This window comes from Plodia interpunctella, chromosome 9 (assembly GCF_027563975.2).
Source record: "Plodia interpunctella isolate USDA-ARS_2022_Savannah chromosome 9, ilPloInte3.2, whole genome shotgun sequence".
In the NCBI taxonomy this organism is placed as follows: domain Eukaryota; kingdom Metazoa; phylum Arthropoda; class Insecta; order Lepidoptera; family Pyralidae; genus Plodia; species Plodia interpunctella.
This window is the reverse complement of record NC_071302.1, coordinates 5771708-5794811: the sequence shown is the minus strand read 5'-3', so window position 1 is coordinate 5794811 and position 23104 is coordinate 5771708. Positions and strand designations below refer to the sequence as shown.

The window sequence follows — 23104 nt, the reverse complement described above, 5'->3', positions numbered from 1 at the left end:
ATTTTAAGGCTTATATGTAAGTATATTTGCGATGTTTTTAAACTACATATATAAATATGAAGTTCATTTACTGTACAACGTTTATGTGTAAGTTCTGGCAAGATTTTCTGCATCTACATGTTCATTACTGATCTTTAAATAGTCCAATTATATCAAAACGTAAATAGTACTCATTCTTTCGGCATTTATAGTTTATTAAGAAATTAGTACATAAAATAAAATTTGACGCGAAAAAGTGCCTGTTCTGAATAAATAATTTAATTTAATATAATTTATACATACCTTGTGCACAATAAACGGCTGCAGCAGTATATACAAGGGGGTGCGGTAGGTGACCACATGTTCGAGGAAGTCCCACAAGTGGTGGGCCGCTTCGTTGCGGCGACCCAGCTCCCGCATGGCGCGCGCCACGCGGCCCCACTCGCTGCACAGCTCGCTTGTGAAGCACGCGCAGACCACTTTCAGCGCTGGTGGAAAATATTCTTGTACATTATAAAATTGAAATAGGTCATAGCACAGATTGTACAATATTAGCTATTGCCCGTGGCCTTCTCCGTACTTCAAACTACATGTATGTAAAATTTCAAGAAGACTGATTGACTGGATAAAACGTGAAGAGATAACAAACGAACTTACTTTCGCATTTATGATATTAGTTAGGATTTTACTTCTTCTGCAGATCATTTCGTCTATTGCAGGACATAAGCCTACTCCAATGTATGCTTCACGGTCTTGCGCTTCTTCTCCATAATGTAATTTCTATATATTTGTTGCTTAGCCGCAAGTCTCCCTAAATAATAAATAACGGGCCTCCAATCTTAGCAATGTTAGGGCTCCAAGGGGCAGCTGGTATGCCTTGCTTTCTACGTCCCACCCATGGCCTCCAGTCCAATATTCTATAAAGCTTTATTGGAAGCCTGGTACTGTTGTGTCAAAGATCGGACTAAAGCATCAGAAGCGTTGAGTTTGGCGTTGGTTTTGCTATAAGTGACTCACCCAAAAAGGCAATTCTATAAAGCTGGTTGGAAAGCCTGGTGGTGTTGCGGGCGTCGCGACTGCCGGTGAAGGTCAGCGAGTTGGCTCGCGCGTCGGAGGCGTTGAGTTTGGCGTTGACGGCCGCCAGCTGGCCGGGGGGCGCGGGGGGACAGAGGGCGTTGAGGACCACTGACACTAGGTAACTCACGTCTGATTGACGGAGCGGTGGCACATCTGTCAAAAAAAATTAAATAATTATTTGGTTGTATTGAACCGCTCGGACTTACATTGTAAATTAAAAATATATATATTATTTTCAAAGTATACCTTTCCGTCCACTCCCCACTCGTAAACAAAGTGGCATGAACAGATTCATCAGCATGTTTTCAGTTTTCTCAGCCGTCTGGAATATTGCGCTGCCACCACACATTTGTTCCAATGAATAACTATCCTGTAAGTTATCAAAATTCATATCATCATTGCATAGTATAAATTAAAGTCGCTTCCCGCTGTCTGTCTGTCCCTATGCTTATAAGATCTTTAAAACTACGCAACGGATTTTGATGCGGGTAATTTTTATAGATGGGAAGAAAGAAAATGCATAATGTTGGTTCGCTAGCTAAAATAGAAAATAGAAAGCTTGTTATCTATCATAAGTTATAAATATTGCTATAAATGGTTCAGTAAAAGTAGCTGTTCAAATATCATACTAGGGTCAAAGTATATGCATTTAGTAAAATGATTGTTACCCCGGTATTGATGACCTGTAGAGCGATCAGTCGCACAACTGTGCTACAAAAGTGCGGGGGCGGTGGTTGAGACATTAGCGCCGCTGTTGCCGAAGACAAATTCTCGCCAGAATTGTTTTCTGATACTATCAGGGCCTGTCACAGTAAAAAAAGTTGCCATATTATGTAAACACTACTAAAAACGATAGTAAAACGAATCATATATATTGCGTCATTATGTAATGTTTATCTGATCTATGAATCAATGAATCAGAAAAATGACATATTTCGTTTTATTTATTTACTACTATTTGGGAAGACTTACAGTTAAGAAACAAATATATAGAAATGAAAGTATTTTCTACATTGCATTGCTATGTAAAATATAAAAAATATAAACATTTTTCGCAGTTACAAGAGACTTTACATTATACCTGAACAGTGTTAAGAAGAGTCTTCACTTGTTGCCAGTGCATAATGTACGGACATCGGATCATAGTCTCGTAGACTCCTTTCAAGAGTACAGCAGCAGAGTCCCAGTCTGTGTTCCTCTGTGGATGAAATTAGGAATCACGTTTAAAAGAATACGATAAAGTCAAAAGATTTACTATTAAATTTTTGATATTTCATGTGATCACCAAAATTTACTACAAAATCAATTGATGATCTTCAATCAGCTGGGCAGAATTTCAATAATCATAAGACAACTAAAAACCATCGCGACTCTCTATTTATATAAGCCGTAAAATTGACAAAATTCAAATAAATCTTACGGCATTGTTGCTTATGTTGTGCGTAGATGATTTATACTACTACTAAGCATTATATATATATATATATATATATATATATATATATATATATATATTTATACTACTACTAAGCATTATATATATATATATATATATATATATATATATATATATATATATATATATATATATATATATATATATATATATATATATATATATAATTTGTGTCTTATACTATTCAGTTATTTGGAGAATTGACGACACGAAGAATTTTAAAAATTTAAAGTTAAAAGGTTTATTTTTAAAACGGAACGAGAATACGATCAGATGAGAGAGAGAGAGAAAAAGAGAGAGATTAAGATTGAAATCAACACAACTTACCCTGATGCTGGGTTTCTTCGCAATCTTCAAGAAGACCTTATCAAGCCGTCTCAGGATCATGATTAAGGCAGGCCTTAGCGCGTCGTCGGCCCAATCAGCCGCGGGCAGGACTTGAGTCATGTACCGCTGCAGACCGCGGCAGCCCATGGACTCGGGGTCGTAAGGGGACACTTTTAGTAATGAATGGGCGATCTCCGCTAGTCTCTGGGTGAGGTATTATACCAGATTAATCAAATAAATAAAATTATATAAAATTTATATAAATTAAATTATTAATTGCAGAAGAATACTTTCGTTTTAAAAGTTCGATATTAAATGCTGCAGATATTTAAGGTTTATTGTTGTGTATTGGAAAAGCGACCGATTACTAGATATTTGGAATCGCATCCTAAGTGATATTTCGTGCTTTCTATGGCAGAAATAAAGTGTCGTTAGTTGTCTTCGAAAAGGAATGTTTATGGCTAATATTTTGCAGCTCCAGCCGAAAGTAATTTATACTGGAGAGGGTAAGATATAATGGCGACTGGGGCTTAAACGATTAAGTTAATTGAAAAAAAAATCCCTTACCGCATGAGACTTGCAATCCAGTAGCTCGCCAGGCTTGCCCTCACTCCCGCCACTGCCCTTCGACCCGTTAAGGTCGAGTAGTCGAGTAGTAGCTCGCCCAATGAAGTCGCCCACTAGTGACAGCAGTACGTCTCGTGGGCGACGGTATTCCGCTCGGACCAACTGGTATAATGAGCAGAAATTTCTAGAGTCAAAATGGAGCTTTATGTCAAGGTAATAGAAGTGAAGTCTAATCTTTGTTTACCCCCATGGGAAATAGACGTGGAAACATGTATGTATGATAAAGGCGAATTCGCAATAATTTTGGGTGATGTGCTTTGACGTCTTGCTATCTGAGTAATAATACCATTGTTTTATTTTCTTTACATTTGTCAATGTAAACTTGTGAGTTTGAATTTGGTTTGTCATTACCAACGCTGCGGTAGGCGAAGGTCCATTGAAAAGGCAAATTTTAAGGTTTCGGGTCTGAGCAGGTTTTTAATTAGTTTTTTTTTGACATGAAGTAGGACAAACAAGCGAACAACCACACTTTCTGATTTATAATATTAATATGGAATATGGAATGGAAGTACTAACTTGCAAGTGTATTGGATATTGAAGCATTAAAGCATGAATATGTAAGTGGAAGTTTAAATATGGAAGTATGGATATGGAGTGTGTACATGGAAGTATGACTAGTATATATAATACCTCCGAGTCCTCAGCGCCGGTGTACTCGGTCCCGGGCAGCTTGTTGTCGAACTTGGAGTGGGACTCCTCGAAGCCGATGATGGTGGCGGCCGTGGAGCGCGGGCCGGCGCGCTGCGACGACCCCTTGTGCTCCGGGGACGTGCGGTACGGCCCGTTGTACGACCTTGCCATAGGGAAATAGGATTAGCTCGTCTTTTCCCCGGGACAAAAATAACAAAATAAAAAATAAAGATTCGTATTTCATTTTAAATATATAAATTTACATGGATGACATACCTAGTAATAAAAGGCCCGATCTCTAGACCAATTAATAATATAAATACGAAAGTTTGAAACTGAGAGAGAACTGCACCCTAGCGGTTGAAACTGGATAAAGAAGAAGTGTATATGTATACTAGAATGGGCAAATAAGTGAATATGAATACTTAACAATAATTGTGTGAATATGTCAGCGCGCAAATGTTGTAACACAAATAATTATATTTGCCGATTCTATATTAACTTTAGCGTTTGGCGGTACTAGGTGAAGAAAGAAGAGAGCCGGTTCGAAATGAAAAGAGACAAGAACAACACTAGACAAGAGGGAAAGAGAAGGAGAGATTAAATGAAATTGAGAAAAGAAAGACACAAAAGGGACTCACTTCGATAGCCCTTCACAGTTATTGACGAGCGTTTTGATAGCAATGGCGAGTTGTTGGATGATCTCTTTCTCGGTTTTGCCTTCTCTGTTGTAAGTAGGTAGTTGAATTTGTTTCACGTAGCAAGGCAAGATAGCCTCCAAAATTATCTGCAAGTAAAATAATAGTTTGAATGGTTATTTGGTGGATAAGAAAAAAAATGTCTGAAAAGGACAAACAGACGCACGAGTAAATTTTATAAGGGTACCGTATATTTCGGATAGTAAGTCAGATAAAATCGCAGTCGAATATTAAAAAAAAATTGGTTAACTTTTCCACTTGGTCTTATGGTGTCACAGCGCAGAATAACAACTTTCATTAGAAAGAGACAGATATGGACTAGACCAATAATACAAAAAAATCTTACCAACATCTGATACCCCCTCATGCTCTCAGCGGAATAAGAAACCACCATGACACATAGACTGATGCAATCCAGTACATTGACCATCTCCTCCTCGTCTCGGTAGCAGAAGTCTATGGGTTTGAGAGGTTTCTCCTCCTTGATCAGTTCAGCGATGTGAAGGGGGTCGGGCGATGGGGTTTCTAAGCTTAGCAGCAGGTTGAATAGGCAGCTGGATTGGACCTAGAAAATAAATCAATGAATAATATATAAGGACATCTGTGTGATTACACAGATTGACTAAAAGATTCGCACAAAATAATTAAAGGCAAGTTTTACGATATCTTTCATTTGGGAAAAACGTACTGTTCCCAACAGTTATTTATTCAATTTCCGGATTTCAATAAAATCCTTTTAGCAAATAAATATGTGACATGTGATTGTTTTTCTCTTTATTTACCTTACTGGCATCCCCGTAAGTAGATTCCTCATCAGTGTCCAATATAGCTGAAACGGAGCCGAACATTTGTAGTATGAACGGCTTTCTGTTCAGCAGGTAGAACTGTTTGACGGCGTATTCTATGGTGGTCGTTACCAGCTTATTTGTTTGGAAGTTGGAGTAGATTTGGAGAAGTGTCGGCATTATTAGTAGATAGCTGAAAACGAGACAGTATTGAAGAAGCCCAGGAATATGAAGGTGATTTTTTTCGTCTCAATGTTTAAATTCTAGTGAATTTAAACATTGAGACGAAAAAATTCAGAAATCGCGCGAGATACTAACCGACGATATTGCCTAACACTTGCCTAAGGCTAGAAACCTCATTTATTTCACCTCATTAAAGCATAAGGTACTTTTTATCCAGTAATATAATACCGGCAAATAGCAGTGCTTGCATTGTTGTGTTCTGGTTTGCAGGGTGAGAAAGGTAGTGTAATTACAAGGTATTGTGCCAAAGATCGTAGGCCACAAAGTAGGCAAAGTGTGTGTGTGCCTGGTGTTGCAGGCGTTAATAAACTGTGGTGACCACTTACTATCAGGTGCCCGCATGCCTGTTTGCCTGTTTGGTAATATAAGAAACATCTTCTATTTAAGTAAGCACATACTTACCCATTAGTAGAGAAAATGCTCTTGAAATTAAAGGCAGCATTGACATAAGTAGCTATTACATATCTCAGTATCAATGAGTCTTCGCTATGCAACATCAGTGCTCCATTCAACACGTTAAGGAAAAGGTGGATGTCCCGGGATGATGTGAAGTTACCCGCCATCGCTTCGAACATGCGGGCTATTAGGCGAACCCACCTGGAAATTATACATACACCTATTGTTTTTGTCTATAGATTTTATGTTTCTCACCACTCAACTCACTTTTTCTCATGGGACATATGAAATTAAAAAATAACATGAAACAGTAAATTACTACTCTACTTGTTTCTGTGTGGGGAATCCCAAAAGTACATAGTAAAGCGCAATAAAGCGCTATGTTTTATCATCAACTTTGTAATGTCTGAGGTTAAGTTTAGATTATTTAAAGTTTACAAATTTCATGGGTTGTTATATAACTATAACTTACATAAACTTGTGCAATACATCCAATCCTAACAAAGTAGTTCCCAATGGTCCTCCGCTGTAAAGCGCTAAATCTGCTTCAAGCGCTTTCCGCGGGAAGGAAGGCAACTTCATCAGTTCGTCGTGGAGGAATACTACGCGTTGCACTACCTAAGATTAATGTTACTGTTATTTAGAAAGTAGGTATATTGAGGTATTCAATACCTTATGTGTGTTAACAATTGACCAGCAAAAGTGAAAATTTAAAATATAGGATCAGCTTGAAAATAGCAATCGGTACCAGTTAAAATATATAAGTATATGAACGTACCATGTCCACATTTTTAAGGATAGCCCACGTCAACAGAACTTTTCCGATTTCTACAAACTTTTGCAGCAACTCCTGTTTCTGCAGTTTATGGAAGGCCTCCTCCCGCTCCATGTGAACCAACCCTAACTGAGGGTACTGGGACCGCTTGAAGAAATAATGATCGCGCACGTAGCTTTCCGGGTTGTGGATTTGGCCTGAGAAATTTATGATATTGTTTTTTTGTAATATCTTTATTGTACATAGTAATTTAATGAAAAAATAACACGTTCGTACGTACCATTTGAAAATTAACTCCTTTTCTGATCTGATATTTAAGCCATTAACAATTACAAGTATATATTCTGTTTTACATCTGTGTAGTATAATAGACTGGAGAGCCTGGGTTCGATCAGCAGTGCGGGCAAATATTTGTATTTGATTTTACAGATATTTGTCTGCGATTCAACACGAGCTTCCTAACTGTAAACGGTAGATTGTGGTCCATTTACATTTATTTACTTCATAAAAACTTACGTGTCTTGAAATCAACCAAGAAGTGTTCGCGATGCAAATGTTCAGGGATACTAAAGAAGTCCAGGGATTCTTTCAAGATCTGCGAAAATACCGTGTCCTCTTGTACAGGGAACTGAGATGGTATACTGCCTTCGTTATCCGCTGGAACCAACACCAAAAAGTTACTGTCATTCGATAGTAGACTTTTAAACCGAAGTTAATAAAATATAATGTTAAACAACTTACATGGACCGTGAACTATAATTTTCTTGGCTGCGGGAACATTGGCTGTGAGTAATATAGACGCGTCACATTGTTCTTTTCGTAAAATCTGCTTGAGATCTTTAAACATTATGCCGTGAACGCTATGGACCACCTGTAATTTTTGTTTTTAATCAGAACAATTCACTTGTAAATAATTACGTTCTTATATTGATAAATCGAAAATGTTTAAGCAAAAAACTTACCATCCAGAGAATAGAAAGCGCAGCGCCGACCAATCGCTGGCCATCTTCATGAGGAGACCTCACGTAGAACATGACATATCCTATGATGTAGTTGTACAAAGCGAATGCGGCTTGCTGCGGTAGACGCGGTATGAAGCGGATCAGATGGCGCAGTAATTTGAACATCTCGTCTTGGTGGTCCCGGGTTAGACGCTCGAGCACGTGACGGAGGAACAGCGCTGAGTCTTCTACCAGGCAGTTCCATATAACCTGTTGGTACAATTTTTTTTTCCGTAAGGAATGAAATGGGAAGGGTGGTTTAAATTTAAATATTATTATGGCCAGGGTAGGGAAGGACAATCTCTCTCACATAAATGAGCGGGTTTCTAGTTACATGGCTACAAAGGCTCAAAGTGCCTCGAAGACTAGGAAAATAGGTAAGTCTTAAAATTTTGAACATTCTAGGTTTGACTACCGGCCGTCGGCCTGATGTCAACCTTCTTTAGGCATGTTTTTTCTTTTTATCTGGAAATTTTATTTTTTCCATGTGAGGATATTATTTTTAACCCGGCACCAGATTTTGGACAATATCGGCGTCTGTAAAGTCAGTATTTCGCTAGAAGATTTACCTGATAAGCAACTTCGTAGACGGAGCAGCCATCTTGTGAGACGGCAGCGTCGTCCAATAGAGCCACGATCTCGGCGACCGCGGAACACAAAGTGGAAGGAAACAGTGCCGACGCCACTTGAGTGTGATGCGAGCCGCGAACCCCTTCCACTAATTCTTCATCTGCTGGTGCTATACAATGTATAAAAGTTAATACGATATCAGATAGGAGAAGCGACGGGTAAAAATATGTTTTTCATATTTTCAATTATTGTAACGGTGAAATATAGTCTACAGAGAAAAGAAAAAACAGAAAATTGAGCGATACACTTTTTACGAAACAATTAGTGCAAATGTGGTGAAAATAATTGTATAATAGTTCTGCCCTTTCCTTGTAATGCTGCTGTAATGGCTTACTGACTAACTTTGGTTCATACATTTGTTTATCACACATCTCTACGCGGGGTAATCATGGGGATCTGACAAGTGCGAAGCGCATATAGCTGCTAGCATTATGTTTATAGAAACAAGTTATATTTTTAATTTATTCGACACAAAATGACAAGAAAACATCAAGGACAGGAATGCGTGGAAGAAGTTAGAGGAGGCTTTTGCCCAGCAGTGGAAGTTAAATAGCTAGAAAAGAAGGGGACTTTAAAATGGCTGTTGATGATGTTACACTATTTCCAGGATACCTTGTGTACAACTTGTCCCGTCAATTTAGATGAAATGTCCGGATTTTTTGGAAATCAACATTTTTGTAATTCAATTTAATGATCTGAAAGAGATTTATAAAATTGCGGTCTCACGTTCAATATGGTCGTCGGCGGCGTGGTCGAGCGCAGGTTCGCGCGCGGCCTGGCGAGTGATCGGGATGGTGGTGATGAGGAAACTCTCTCTTTCTGCCCGCTTCTTGTCGTTCCGCTGCTGTAACGCGCGCTTTATCGCTTCCGTTTGTTGCTTCTTGCGTGTCTTCGTCGCTGTTACCAGGGAACGCTGCGAATCGATTGGCTTATTAAGTTATTGTGAATATCACATGTCAATAGCTAATTAAATCAGTAGTCTCAATGAAAGGTTGAATGAAATGAAAGGTTTTAAAGAAATCGATGCTACATACGATTATTATTGGATAAGAGGAAAAAGCTATTTTTAGTATGAAACTATTTGTATTTTTTTAGATGTGAATCGTAAAGCACGAACTTTGGTATCAAAATACTTACATGCCTCTCTTGATTCAAAGTCATTTCCATGTCCTTATCTTTAACCTGGATAAAAAAGAAATGGTATCAGCGATTGAAATGTATTCTTGAATGACGAAAAGAGGACTAAAGTGTAGACTAGAGTTTAACTTATGACCACATTTTAGGAACATACAATCTGTCAAGAAAGTGAAGAAAACGCGTTTTTAACGAACTACATTTTATTGCTATTACAATACCAAATCAAATGGTCAATATTGGTTGATAAACACTCAGTGTTGCGAGCCAACAGGAGGCAGCGCCGTCATTTATTTTTTCACTTTCTGGATGGATTGTATGATCCTAATAATAATTCAAATCAAGCAAAAAATATGCAACATCGTCATACTACTAACTATTTGCGAATTTTGCAAAGTGAAATTTTAAAAATATTTACCTGAGGGCTCCATGGCGGATCAACAACTGCCAACGACTCAATCCCAATCTTTGGCGAAGGCAGCGTGAACTCGATACCAGGGGGCGGCACTTTGAACGTGACAGAGGCGCCCTCCTCCATCCGCGGCCAAACTTGGTAACGAAGCTTCCACATCACTTGGAAGCGGAGGATGGCGTTGATTCTGAGAGGGAAAAAATAAAGTAATATCCACAACATTTCTATGCAAATATAATCGAAAATGTTCTTATAAAAATTGAGAGTCTTGAAACCATGTTACTAATCCTACCAATATGACAAAGGGCAAAGTTTGGGTGAAAGAGAGGATATTTGTTATTTAAATTACAGAAAAAACAAGACGGATTTCGATGATGTTTGGTACACGTGTAGAATATAACCTCCAATATCACATAGTTGTGATAACGTTTTTACATTTGTGTCAGACGTCAAGAATTTGTTTGGAAACAGATTATTTACAACATCCCCTAGCAGTGAATTCGCTGGAGTAAACTCCTATTTTGTTTTACAATTATTAAAATTACCTGACTGAAGGCTGAGCATGTTTGAGATCATTATGCATGATCTCGGCGGCGGTGTGGGGCGCTTTCACCGCGCACAGTATGAACAAGGCCGCTGCGCATGCGCTCAGTTCCCTATCGGGCTCCAGCAACAGTTGCCAGGCTACTGGGGCGCTTTCGGCGAATTGCTCTTCGCTCATTATGGTGGCGCCTTTGATTAGGGTCGCTAGAGGGGCATGGTAAGCGTCGCGGACCTTTTGAAAATGTTATTTGTTATTATATTGTGATCGATTTTCATATGCATTTTTTCACGTTAAATATTAAATATATAAAGATTTCAAGAACAAATGTTTAAGTGATTTTTACTCAAGTACATCTCTCTTATCCCAAGAAGACAGAAAAAGATATCCGCAGAAAAGAGTATTAAATTCTAAATAATCAATTATTAATGTTATCTAGCTCGAGTCCAAAATATTTTCATACATTTATTTGAGAAAAATTACAAAAGATGTGTACTTGTAACACATTATATAGCGAATTAAAATTATATTTGAGAAAAATATTCGAAAAATAGTTGGCTAACATTTATAATGTAATAAAATAAAAGAATAATATTCAATCAACAAGCAGAATACCTGTCCGCGTAAGTATTTGAGTATAGCTGGTGGGTCGGGCGGGGGGTAGGGCAGGGCGGCGGGTCGCGCGGGACGCGCGGGGGGCGGGTCGGGCGCCGCGGCCTCCCCGCCCGCCCCGACCGCCCCGCCCGCCCCGCACGCGCCCCCCGCCGCGCGGTATGCCAGACCCGCACTCTCTATCACTGACCGGTCGATTCTGTCAGATTACACAGGTTATGTTTTATATTGCATTGCACTTACACTCATTCAAATAGGGTAGTTGTGTATATGTCTGTGTCCTAGGTATACTGAGGTGGGTTGTGGACATGAAAAATTACCAGTGGTCGTACGAGCACGAGTGGAGTGGACGATGGTAAATAAAAGTATCTGATTTGGTTTGATGGCAATTTGATCAGATTTTTTTTCCTATTTGATCAGAGGGTAAAGTACATATTTGCATCTCACTTCTCGCTATCGAGACAACTCAAATTGAGACGCAGCGAACCAATCACACAGTGTGGTTGTCGCTGCGTAACAATGGCTCACTGTGATTGGTTATACTGCTTCTCACTAAGAATAAAAGATGTAAATAGCAAAGTCGCGCTACGCACACGATATATTGTGTACAAAATAAGCATCCTAATCCTAAAATTAAAAGGGCGGTGCCAGCTAACTAACGCCACCAATATCACCTTTCTTCCTTCGTCCTGTATCTAGTTGCTAGTCTCCTGTGATGTTTTTTTTTTAATTTTTGCTGGAAATTAATACGAATCGATAAAAATGTGATGATGCGAGTGTGCCGATTGGAGTAGTCTTAATGATATATACAGTTTTTTATAGTTGTCACCTGTCAGTGGCATGTTCGGAAGGTTTCCGCGGTCGTCGACCTCGCCGGGTCCCTCCCACGCCTTCGTCGGAACATTGTGCGTGTGCTTCCGGACCGAATTTCTCTCCATATATCTAAAAGGAAAATAGTAGTATAAGCTGTGTCTTATTTCCTCTTAGTTTAAATTAAATAAATATGCATTTCATTAAATCTTAATGGAGCTTTTCAATATTTCGATCGCGAAGAACAAGATACAATGCATATACAATTCTATCTATATATGCTATCCGGTTGCCGGTCAAGAGGCGACGGTTGAAATGATCGACCCACTATCGCATATTACGAATTTATTTTCATCACTTTCATTGACAGCCTGTAAGTTAGGACTAAGGTGATTCGCCGCCAGGTGCGCTGGTGTAGAGTGAGGTTCATAAAGTGGAATATTGGTTTTTCATAATACAACTGGGACTATTCACTTACTTTTTGAACTGATTTCATGAGCCTCCCACTGGCTCGCATGTTGCGACGGAAGCAATACGGATGACAGAAGTTTTGGTGGCAGCACACGTAGTTGAACGAGTTCAGAAACTTCACCATCACCTGTAAAAAGGAAAATAAATAAGTACTTATATGTAATAATAATAATGCTAGATTATAAGTGAATGGAAAACCATTTATTTTCTAAAAAAAAATATATTAGTTTTGGAAAAGGTATGCTACTTTCAGTTTGCCTATAGAGTATATATATTTTAAAGGATATTTAACCAATAATACTAGAACTTTTCGCCCATATATTACCAAAAATAATAGTCTTTTTATGATCTGCCTATAAAAACAGATCATAAAAATGGATTGGTGCCGAATACACAATCCATTTCTATTATCTGTCTAATTTTGCATGGATTTATGTAAGAATTACTGTCATAAGTATTATACATAAAAAAAAACTTTAATATCTCTTTGAGAGTAGTCTTCTATTTTCTCAGAGTAGCCTATAGATACTATATTTGAAGTCTTAAATGAAATGAAAATAATTCGTAAGTGCTCAATGAAATTCATGTTATTAGAGTAATATTTTAAACAAGTAAATTTAAAGGTTAGATAAAACATAACACAAAATACATAGAGCAGATCTCACTTTGAGCCAAGGATAGCCCTTGTTGGGGTCGGGCGGGTCCGTGGAGCTGCTGTCCGGGCTGTCGGGCGGGTGGTCGTGGTCGTCCGACAGCACGCCCGGGCTCTCCTCCCCGCCGCTGTCCACCTCGCTCGGCATTATCACTGTACCGCCTGAAGTGTTATACTCTAGTATACCTTGATGATCTAACGCGTTTCATTCACGTGAAACCATGTAGGTTTATAAGGAAGTTTCTCAGAGCGTTTCGACCACAATTTTTCATTTATTTTTACTATATGACTTTAAAATAATTAATATGTACTATTGTAATGTCAATTTTAAGAATGATTGATTTTGAAAATGATTCCTTCCACAAAAAAAATTACGGATCGTAGGTAATGACAGCGCGGCCACAGCGGTCGATACGCTCTGAGAAACACCCAAAAGCAATGTAATACAATAACTCTGTAACTACGTATTTTACTGCAGGTTGACTGGAAGATATCCCTCCGTGGATATGTTTTTTTTTTGTGTTTTTTAAGAAATAAAATTATTTGTTATAACTCTGTCAAAATATTACACGACAACAAGTGATAATATTATTTATATTAACAGTTGATAAGCTTTCTTCTTTGTTTACCTGCGGCGGGGTAGACTTCAGACGTGTCACTCCTGTCGGATAGTGATGACACTTTCCTTCGGCTTTGTATCGAATCTGATCTTCTGGCCACAACTAGAACGCAGAAAACATTTTTTCACAGCTTCATACATCTTACATCTTCAGCAAAAAAAAATATTTCAACATAAACATTATTTTAGTTCTTACGATTTTACAGATATGAGATGTATGCTAGTATTTTAAATATATTATAACTAGCGACCAGTCCCGGATTCGATTAAAACCATAATGAATTACACACCTTCCTTCCCCAGGAATCACACTGTCTATTTAAAAACCCCACAAATAAACTTACATTCTTCAACATCCCTGGTATCTTTCTGTCTCAATTTGATGGATCGTCGTTTGATCGAACCGTATGCACCATGCGTTTGTTGCGTGTTCCGTCGGTGCATGCCCGATTTGTTACGTCCTCCCAGTCTTCCCTTCTTGTCATCAGCCGATGTCGGTACGGCATCTGCTAGCTTTTGTAAGAAATAAAAAATATCAATGTATATATTACACACGAGGCATTAAAAATATTGAATTAATTAATAACTGTTAACCCGTGACAAAAGTTATCTTGTTTTTTTTATGTTTATACATAAATCACGGATATCCACCCAAAACCAGACCCTTAGAGGTTCATATAAAAAAAAACATCCTTCTATTTTCCATAATAAATTATATCTACATCGGTCCAGCCAAACCGTGAAACGCAGACTTCTCAATTATAGGTTTATTATGGTGCCTAATTATTAATACAGGGTAATAATAATGAATGATTCTTACTGTAGCATTACTTCCGCCGGACACATTTTCTGGTTCATGTATAACGAATGATATCTTCCTCTCAGTCTCCGCACCAGCGATCGATTGCAGGCTCTGAGCCGATGCTTGAGAATGTCCCATACTCGACAAAGCCATACTCCATCGACGGTTCGCTTCCCTGTGCGGCAGATTAAACCAATATCAACACTTCAATGAAAATCAAATGCGACATTTTATTCTTCAGCTAAAGAAGAATTGGTAGCTTCTATTCTTTATTCTATAATCTCAAATTCAGTCTGTTTACTTCGGAGTGCATGCCAATGTAGCAAAGCAAATTTACTTTTTATACTAAAATTCCATCTAAACTATTTGTTGCACATATGAATACTATTTTAAATTTCCATAATTTCAAAGGGTGTAATCGAGAAAAGGTTTATAAATTGGTGTAGTTATTTCATATATTTTAGACGTTAGCAAAATAACGTAATTTTTACATCATACCATGCAGTTTAATTGTGCCGATGCACGATTTAGGGAGTATATTGAATGTTTTTTATATATAAATAAAAACGGCCGTATTTGTGTACTCCAAGAGAGTACCAGACGTACTAACTTAGCTTTTGTGCATACACGACGTTATACTTGTAAAAAAATAATGAAATAAAACTTTTTTATTACGCACAATGGCTATGACACTACGTCTGAAGGCCCTAAGTGCCAATATATTTAAAAGGTGAGTGAAACGACTAGTTTCAATTGTCCAAGTGCGTTTGCACGTATTTCAAAAGTGTACATCGTTCGACATTATGTACATACTATTTAAGCATGCACGCTTAGTGCTGTATGCAAGGAAACATGCATTATTTGTTAGAACACATACTCGACTGGCATTAATGTGTGTTGACTGCTAAGAGCCCTGTTAAAATAAAAACTTCGTCAAAATATGCACTCTTTAACACATCATTTCAAACGAACGGAACATAAGGAACTCACTTATTCTTACACAACAAACGTCGTTTTTCCATCCATCTTCGCATAACATGATAACAAAAAATAATCAATTTACACCGAACATATAAATCACTACTTACCAAACACACATAGAATTGCAATCAAGAATAGTACCTGTATACACGGTCCCAAGGTCCTCTTTCCTTGAGCGAGGAGCGGCAGGATTTTGGAATGTTCTGGTAGGTTTCTCTTAAGAAGGAAGTGATTTCGAAAAGTAGAATACAAGCGACTAGTCTGAGCGCTCGGGGGCATTCGGCACCAATCGGTTTGCCGGGCAGCCGGATACTAGCTGTGGTACAAAATCAGGGCATTATTTAATGGTAGCTGACAAAAAAAATTTTTTGAAAAATTGGTGGGATAGAATTGACATTCAGTAGTCCTCTTCTAGGGCAGAATTACACGTCACTTTTACACTTTCTATACGCAGATAAATTCTATCGCTTGTTTATAGTGAGTATTCTTTCCCTTTACCTTCATCAAGGAAGTCCTCTTCTTCATCCTGTTGGAGGAGCTCCCGCTGCCCATCGGGGTCATTGACTAGGTTCACAACTGTATCGATGTGTTTCTTGTCTTCTATCAACATATCCTCCAGTCTATTACCTATAGCCTGATAAAAATATTAAAAGTAAGACATTAGTAAAGGTAATATAATTGACTATCAGTAAAGTATAATTTTATTTACAGTGTATTTAATTTATATTGCGTTTATTCACTTTTGTTACATATTATTCTTAATATCTTATTATTGGCTTTTAGTGTGCAACCACACTCATTGTACTTTTAACTTAACGTATTAGAGTCTTACCTCTGCCCATTGATAAAATAGTTTGGCGGCCAATCTTTGGCGTAGCTGGGGACTTGATGGTACTGAAAATGTAAAAATATACTTAAGTATAATTTATTGTTTATGATATCAACTAATATTATTTTGATAAAGAAGTTTGTACTTACCGGCATTTTTCGCTAAATTAGATTTGAGCCAATACGGCCATTGTCCTTTGTTGCAATTATGCACCAAGTATGCGCACTCCAATAGGATGGCAGCTCTTCCCACGACTACGGTATTTGGCTAGAAATAAAATAAACATACAGGAGATTTTAGTTTCACATACTGACATACTTATATGTCAGTATGTGAAACTAAAATCTCCTGTATGGTAAGCTAAATCTTAATTTAGCTATTGATTTTAGTTCGAAAGAAATTCCCCAAGCTAAAGCAATTCAATTGACTTTTACAACTACCGCCATCTATTGGCTCAAAAATACTTACCAGATCTAGCAAAGCAGCCATGAATAAAGCATCTGGTGTGGCACCAGGTTGAGTTGCGTCCAGAAGAAAATTGAATCGCGCCAATCCGGCGTACAGTGGCGCCGCTGCCACCAAGCGGCGACGTTTGAGAACTACTACCTCAGATTCCCCACCACCTGACCCGCCTTCAGCGGAACCACGACGAGACATGTCTGGGGGGAAAGGGAAACAACATACCATTTGGGAACGAAATATTTGACGAAATATTCAATGAGAAGGTCATATAAATAATATGTAAAATACTAATAAACTTTTCGAATGCAAAATTTATATAGCCTTAATACATATTTACCAAAGTTAACTATACTTACATCCACCAGTAGTCTCTTCTATACTTCCATCTCGTTTCTTTCCCATCTTTCTCAAGCCAAATCTATTCAACCTATCTTCGACACGCTTTCTGGCTCTGAAATATACGTACGCTACATTTACAACAACCCATTTTAAACACAGAAATACATTTTGCGTATTTCAGCGCGTCAAACGCACTCGTATGGCTTAAAAATTACGTTGAAATGAGTTTGGAGCGCCGAAATCGGCTGAATTATATTTGCAAAATATTTATTTTTGTGTAATTAACTAAACTGTGGCGGATGAATCTCCGAGCGTTTCGACCGCTACGGCCGCGCCGTCAATTTTCCTGGGGGCAGGAATCATTTCCAAAATCAATCATTCATAAATTTGACATTGACCACAGTACAGATTAATGACTTTTAAAGTCAGACAGTAAAACCTATATATAGTCTTTGTTAAAATTTGAAAAATTGATAACGATGCGTGGCCGCAGCGGTCGGCACGCTCGGAGATTCGCCCTGGTACTAGTATGGACCTGTTGAGCGTGTAGCCCACCCTGCGCTTGACGTGCACGGGGCGGCTGGGCAGCGCCGCCAGCGGCCGCGACAGCGACACCATGCTGCCCGACATCGGCAGCGACTCGCCCGACCCGCCGCCCGCGCGGACCAGCGACTGCGACGACGGCTTTTGACGGAACCAGTTCACTGGGAAAATACTCAATTTTGTATCATTGAGCTTTACCACGACAATATCCATTCAGATTCTCCATAGCAATTCAATTAAAACGATGGATGTTGCTGTGAGATGTGTGTGATGTGTGTACATATAATATTCCTCTTTCACGCAAAATCTACTGGAGGGATTGTTACGAAGTTTACGGGTAGAACAACACATACGATACTTTTTATCTCGAAATTCCCACGGGAGCGAAGCCCCAGGGCGCAGCTAGTGTTTAATATGTCATATATTAGCTTGCTTGAACTTTTGATATCGTAATTGGCAAAATTTGGCATAAAGTTTAATTCGTTTGGAATTTAATTAATGAACCTTATCATCTATCAGACTAATAGTGGACGGTACTCGTAGTGGTATACGGAAGCAATATTTTTCAAGGATACTCGGCTGATCAGTGTACACATTAGTATGAATGAATATAAATGAATGTTGTATAGAATATGTATAAAATATGTAAATACGCTGTAATTCTTACCAATTCCACTGATGTGAAACTTTGAAGGTATCGATTTAGAGTGGGATATATTATGATGCGGTGTTATATCAGCAGAAGAGGCTGAAGGTATTGTCCGTTCAGATTGACGAGGCGTGAGTTGGTAGCGGCGCGTGCGCACGGACAGCGGGGATTGGCTGGCGGACTCCTCGCCGCCTTCTGTTTCTAGAAGGCTCTGGAAGAGAAATAATAGTGCTTTTAAATACGGCCAGTGAGGGTTCCCTATTCCTTATCTATTAAAAGTAATATAACTATACCTAGTTTATTTTCATCTAAGAAAACACATATATTTTGATACTCACATGAGCCCCAGTAGAAGAGGTACTTCTCTTCTTGAAGGTGAACTTTTTGTGGCTCCTCTCGTCCGGAGCGCAGCCCGAGTCGGCGCCAGTATCTGATAAAATAAATCTATTCCTAATAATCCGTGTAGGTATTTGTATTATATCGTATAGACACATTTAATTTTCCTCTTAAATTGTCCTTCAAAAAAATATGTATGTAAAAAGAGGCACCATATGAGCAGGCCGTATTACGGCCTGCTCATATGGCGCCTCTTTTTAAGTATGGCTCTCGCTCTGCTTGTCCCTCCAAACTGCACAAACACAGACCTACATAACGCCACGGAGAATACTTTGGCAGTGGTGAGATTTGAACGTCAGAGTCCGAGACGTTTTTACAAATGTAAATGTTGTACACATGTAATTTGTACAAATTGGTATTAAAAACATACAGGACTGACCTGAACCTCGCTCGTCGTCCACTGCTCGAGGTATATGTCTGAAACAAAAATGGCTGGATATCGATTCCTAGGGACCAAAATTTGTTATAACTGGGTTGATGAATTACAAACACAACTTTAAATTCTCACACTGTGAAATACAAGACTAGGTATGTGATGGTTGTTGCCACAGATTATATTAAGCTGTTCTATATTGGGACATACCTAATAACCCTGGTAGTCTGCATATTGGACTCCTTTTGTTGGCTGTCTGGTCTCTCGGCCGTGTCTAAGAGACCACTGAAAGCGACTACTCGGAATTGGCCTCCGTGGGCTTCCTTCACATAGCTCAGAAGTAGACGAACTTCCATGTATAGCGCCTAGAAAAAGATGCGTTGTGAAACAATCATAGAGGAGGCACAGCAGATAGAAATAAATGCCCAGCGAGATCTACACCCAGACAAAAGAGGTACATAATGAATAGTTTGGCAATAAAATTGGGCGTCACATAGAAGTATAATACAAGGAGATAAGTATTTACCGAGTTATCGAGCATCTTGAGTTCCTTATGCATGAGCGCGAACCTCGTGACGAGTACTCGGAAAGTGGACTCTATGACGAAGGTCTCTATGGCTCGGTTTGCGTTGGCGCCCTGATTCGCCCCGAAGTTAGTCGCGTATCCCGCTTGCAAGTGGCTGATGTCAGGCGACTTGGCAGTGTTGCGTTTCTGTTGATCTAAGGCATTTGGATTTGATATTCTATTCTTTTAAAAACTAAAATATTTTATATTCAGATTACAAATAGATCCACATATGTTAGCAAATGTTACCGAGTGTCACTCACTCTCACAAGCTATTTGACAGCGTCATTTTTCCAACTCGAGAATGAGCGGAGTATGCTGTCAAACTACAGACATAATTAAACGATGTAAGTAGGTGTACTTTTTTTTAAACGCACGGGAAATTTATAGTGATGACAAGACTACTGAAGATTACGATCATCAACAAACTTACTCATGGGCGAAACCAACGAAGTGGGTTCCACACAAAACCCGATAGTCGCGTGTAGGTTATCCAGCACTTCTCTTATGGACGCAAACTTGGTCATTTCCATCAGACGGACTGTGAACTTCGGTATGGAAGCCGAGCGCAGTTCTCGCAGGGAGTTACGGGCTTGGACTCGCAGGCATTCCGCTTGGGGGCCGCGGAGGGCGGTCGAGCAGCCGTGCGAACAGCCTAATTGACGGAGAAGTCTGAAAATATTTTATTTTTATTCATTGATTTCAAACAAACAAAATACAATAGTTATAAACACTATAGTACCTAAAACAATGTAATGGTTTGTCTAGGCGCTGCACATTCGCATTAATATACAGAAATTATCGTATAACCATAGATATTAAAATGATACATCTAGTCAATGATCAATCTGTGCGGAAACCACCCATTCGGCTTATCAGTAGTAAAGTATCTACGTTTGCAACATTACAAAAGTGAAGTGGTATCACAATATTTATACCTAGGGGCCTTAATCTCGAACGGTGGAGGCCGCATGGGCGAATTGAAGCGACGTATGGCCATTATGAAAGCTGCTATGGACAGGATGAAGAAAATATGGAAGAACCACAATATTACAAAGGCCACTAAGATCCGGCTAGTACGAACACTGATTTTTCCCATATTTCTGTATGCCGTACTTGGACATTGCGAGATATCGAAAAGAAAAAGATAGACGCGCTGGAAATGTGGTGTTGGAATTGGCAAAGGATGCTTCGAGTGTCATGGACGGAATTTCACACAAATGCTTCCATATTAGATGAGCTTAACATCAGGCAGCGGTTATCAAGTATAGTACAGACTCGCATACTTAAGCTGTTTGGTCACATCCCGAGACGAAATCATGACTCGATCGAGCGTCTCGTTGTCCAAGGCAAGGTTGAAGGCACTAAGCCGCGCGGAAGGAATGTGATGGACTGACCAGGTGAAGTCGCTGGTGGGGGAACCTATACACGAGTGTACCAGGATGACTACAAGCAGGGAGATATGGCGGGACATCGTACGGCGAGCTACACCTGCCTCCCAGAATAAAAAAAACATGTTGACCACGAGTCATCATCTTATTCGTATCACTCTTGAGTCATCATCTTATTCGTATCACTCTGTCAAGAGTGATACGAATAAGATGATGACCACACAAATAAGTTCAAATCAGGGAATAATAATAAAATTATATTATTCCGTCCCAGGTAGATGAAGTACTCACTAAATAAATATATGTGTATATAATGACAAAAAGAAGTCAAATATCTGTACAGCATTATAGCTCTATCTACTATTGTCAATTAATATTATTATTGAACACACCTAAGTATAATATGCATGATCATGTAGTACGGACAGTCCAAATTTTCCTCTTCCTTTTTTTCTTTAGTGCTATCTCCTCCTTCAACATTTGTAGATTCTTGGCTATGGGCGCATGGTATTCCAGAATCTCGTTCCTGTATCAAAATTAAGTTATATATTGTAGTACCACCTCGGAAATGTATAAGAAGGTAATCCATGTTTGAGTTCGGGTTTTTATGCATACCAAATTTCATCAAAATCGGTTCAGTGTGTAACGGTTCGTTACCAACACTTCTCTAAAATTAATAATAATTTTATTATCCTTTATCTAGTTTCTTGGAAAAAGTTACTTGCTACGTTCTGCTAATGCTATCACAGCGACCGGCGGCGAATGAAGCTATTGAATGATGGAACTTGACAGAAGGTGGCTAACTTCATGGCATTACATTCCTAGGATTTTCAGTTCCGACTCCATTTCGAATTGATTCCTTCCTTGTAAAAATAAATAACTAATTGCTGATTCTATTACCTATTTAGAGGAGTTGTATTATTTCATGTGTTACCCCGTGTACAGGGTGAGTGTTGCAATTTGTATTAGTCTTAAGTGATATTGGATTGTCAAGCCAAATTTTTCCTACCTTAGAAATAAAAATATTAATATTGTGCGTAATTGAAGATCAATATTTCACTCGATAAATATTTCACTGTCACATCATTGATCACCATTCAATATCCTTTTATCGGATTATCTGCTTTCTTGGTAGGCGATGTCACAGAAACTACGATGATGGACTTTTTTTGAACGTTCCGTTGTTTGGTGGATTCCAGGGTTTCTTCTGCTGGGCAAGACGTCCTATTACCTTAACAGCTGACTGTTTTGAGGATAAGAAAACCCTGCGGTCAATTTCTACGCCGAGCCATTCAACAGAGGATCATCGCTCCAAGGACAGTGTGGTTCGAATTATATTGACTATCGGTAGCGTTGCGGTACGATATGAACTCACTCCTAAGACTTAAATTGTAAAGGTTAGGCAATAAACCTGTTTAAAATTGCCGACACTAGTTTTAATGTCTTCTTTGCAGTACTCCTCTAAGGAAAACCTGTACAAGTGGTTAAGCTATGAAAGCCTGAGCAGACAGACTTTCGCACAGTTTAAAGAGACTCATACACTAATTATTTAATAGACTTGTTAAAGGCGGACACTACAGTCATAGCCACCAGCGTTTACAATGCAGTCAGGGTTGTCACAAATGAAGGACGAAAAGTTTAATTTTAAAAGTGTGATCAGAGTATGGATTTGTTTATTACCTTATTATCCTTGTCCTTGTTGAAATCGATCAAGGGATCGACAGAGCCGGGCAGCGGGGTCTCGTCGCAAGAGTTCTGCCAGTTCTTGTGGACCCCTATCTCCATCAGAGTGTCCACGAGATTCAGCATTACCTCCATCACGCGCAGTGTTATGTAGAAGCTGTCCATTACTGACACAGAGTACACGGCCTGTTAAAGAACAAGGATTTAAATATTTTA

At 38.9% G+C, this 23104-nt stretch overlaps 1 protein-coding gene across 2 annotated transcripts in view; it reads right to left on the bottom strand.

Moving 5' to 3' along the window:
* The window catches only part of unc80 (uncoordinated 80), a 37503-nt gene that overhangs the window by 6163 nt on the left and 8236 nt on the right, over positions 1–23104 (bottom strand). For both annotated transcript variants that reach the window (XM_053750078.2, XM_064436179.1), the window contains 46 exons: positions 22886–23074; positions 21598–21731; positions 20248–20486; positions 19776–19969; positions 19460–19614; positions 19256–19293; positions 18819–18910; positions 18499–18691; positions 17824–17992; positions 17306–17400; positions 16956–17146; positions 16637–16754; positions 16491–16552; positions 16157–16292; positions 15800–15974; positions 15668–15703; positions 15555–15590; positions 14696–14852; positions 14220–14388; positions 13886–13978; positions 13270–13418; positions 12612–12731; positions 12153–12265; positions 11327–11522; positions 10716–10945; positions 10177–10357; positions 9762–9806; positions 9351–9537; positions 8564–8733; positions 7956–8204; positions 7735–7864; positions 7510–7650; positions 6997–7190; positions 6691–6836; positions 6225–6419; positions 5577–5772; positions 5141–5359; positions 4738–4883; positions 4097–4259; positions 3407–3568; positions 2840–3043; positions 2138–2254; positions 1725–1859; positions 1303–1426; positions 997–1209; positions 283–467 (listed from right to left, as the gene is read on the bottom strand). In XM_053750078.2, the coding sequence (XP_053606053.1) occupies positions 283–467; positions 997–1209; positions 1303–1426; positions 1725–1859; positions 2138–2254; positions 2840–3043; positions 3407–3568; positions 4097–4259; positions 4738–4883; positions 5141–5359; positions 5577–5772; positions 6225–6419; positions 6691–6836; positions 6997–7190; positions 7510–7650; positions 7735–7864; positions 7956–8204; positions 8564–8733; positions 9351–9537; positions 9762–9806; positions 10177–10357; positions 10716–10945; positions 11327–11522; positions 12153–12265; positions 12612–12731; positions 13270–13418; positions 13886–13978; positions 14220–14388; positions 14696–14852; positions 15555–15590; positions 15668–15703; positions 15800–15974; positions 16157–16292; positions 16491–16552; positions 16637–16754; positions 16956–17146; positions 17306–17400; positions 17824–17992; positions 18499–18691; positions 18819–18910; positions 19256–19293; positions 19460–19614; positions 19776–19969; positions 20248–20486; positions 21598–21731; positions 22886–23074 (6981 nt within the window). The remainder of the gene's footprint in view (positions 1–282; positions 468–996; positions 1210–1302; positions 1427–1724; positions 1860–2137; positions 2255–2839; positions 3044–3406; positions 3569–4096; positions 4260–4737; positions 4884–5140; positions 5360–5576; positions 5773–6224; positions 6420–6690; positions 6837–6996; positions 7191–7509; positions 7651–7734; positions 7865–7955; positions 8205–8563; positions 8734–9350; positions 9538–9761; positions 9807–10176; positions 10358–10715; positions 10946–11326; positions 11523–12152; positions 12266–12611; positions 12732–13269; positions 13419–13885; positions 13979–14219; positions 14389–14695; positions 14853–15554; positions 15591–15667; positions 15704–15799; positions 15975–16156; positions 16293–16490; positions 16553–16636; positions 16755–16955; positions 17147–17305; positions 17401–17823; positions 17993–18498; positions 18692–18818; positions 18911–19255; positions 19294–19459; positions 19615–19775; positions 19970–20247; positions 20487–21597; positions 21732–22885; positions 23075–23104) is intronic.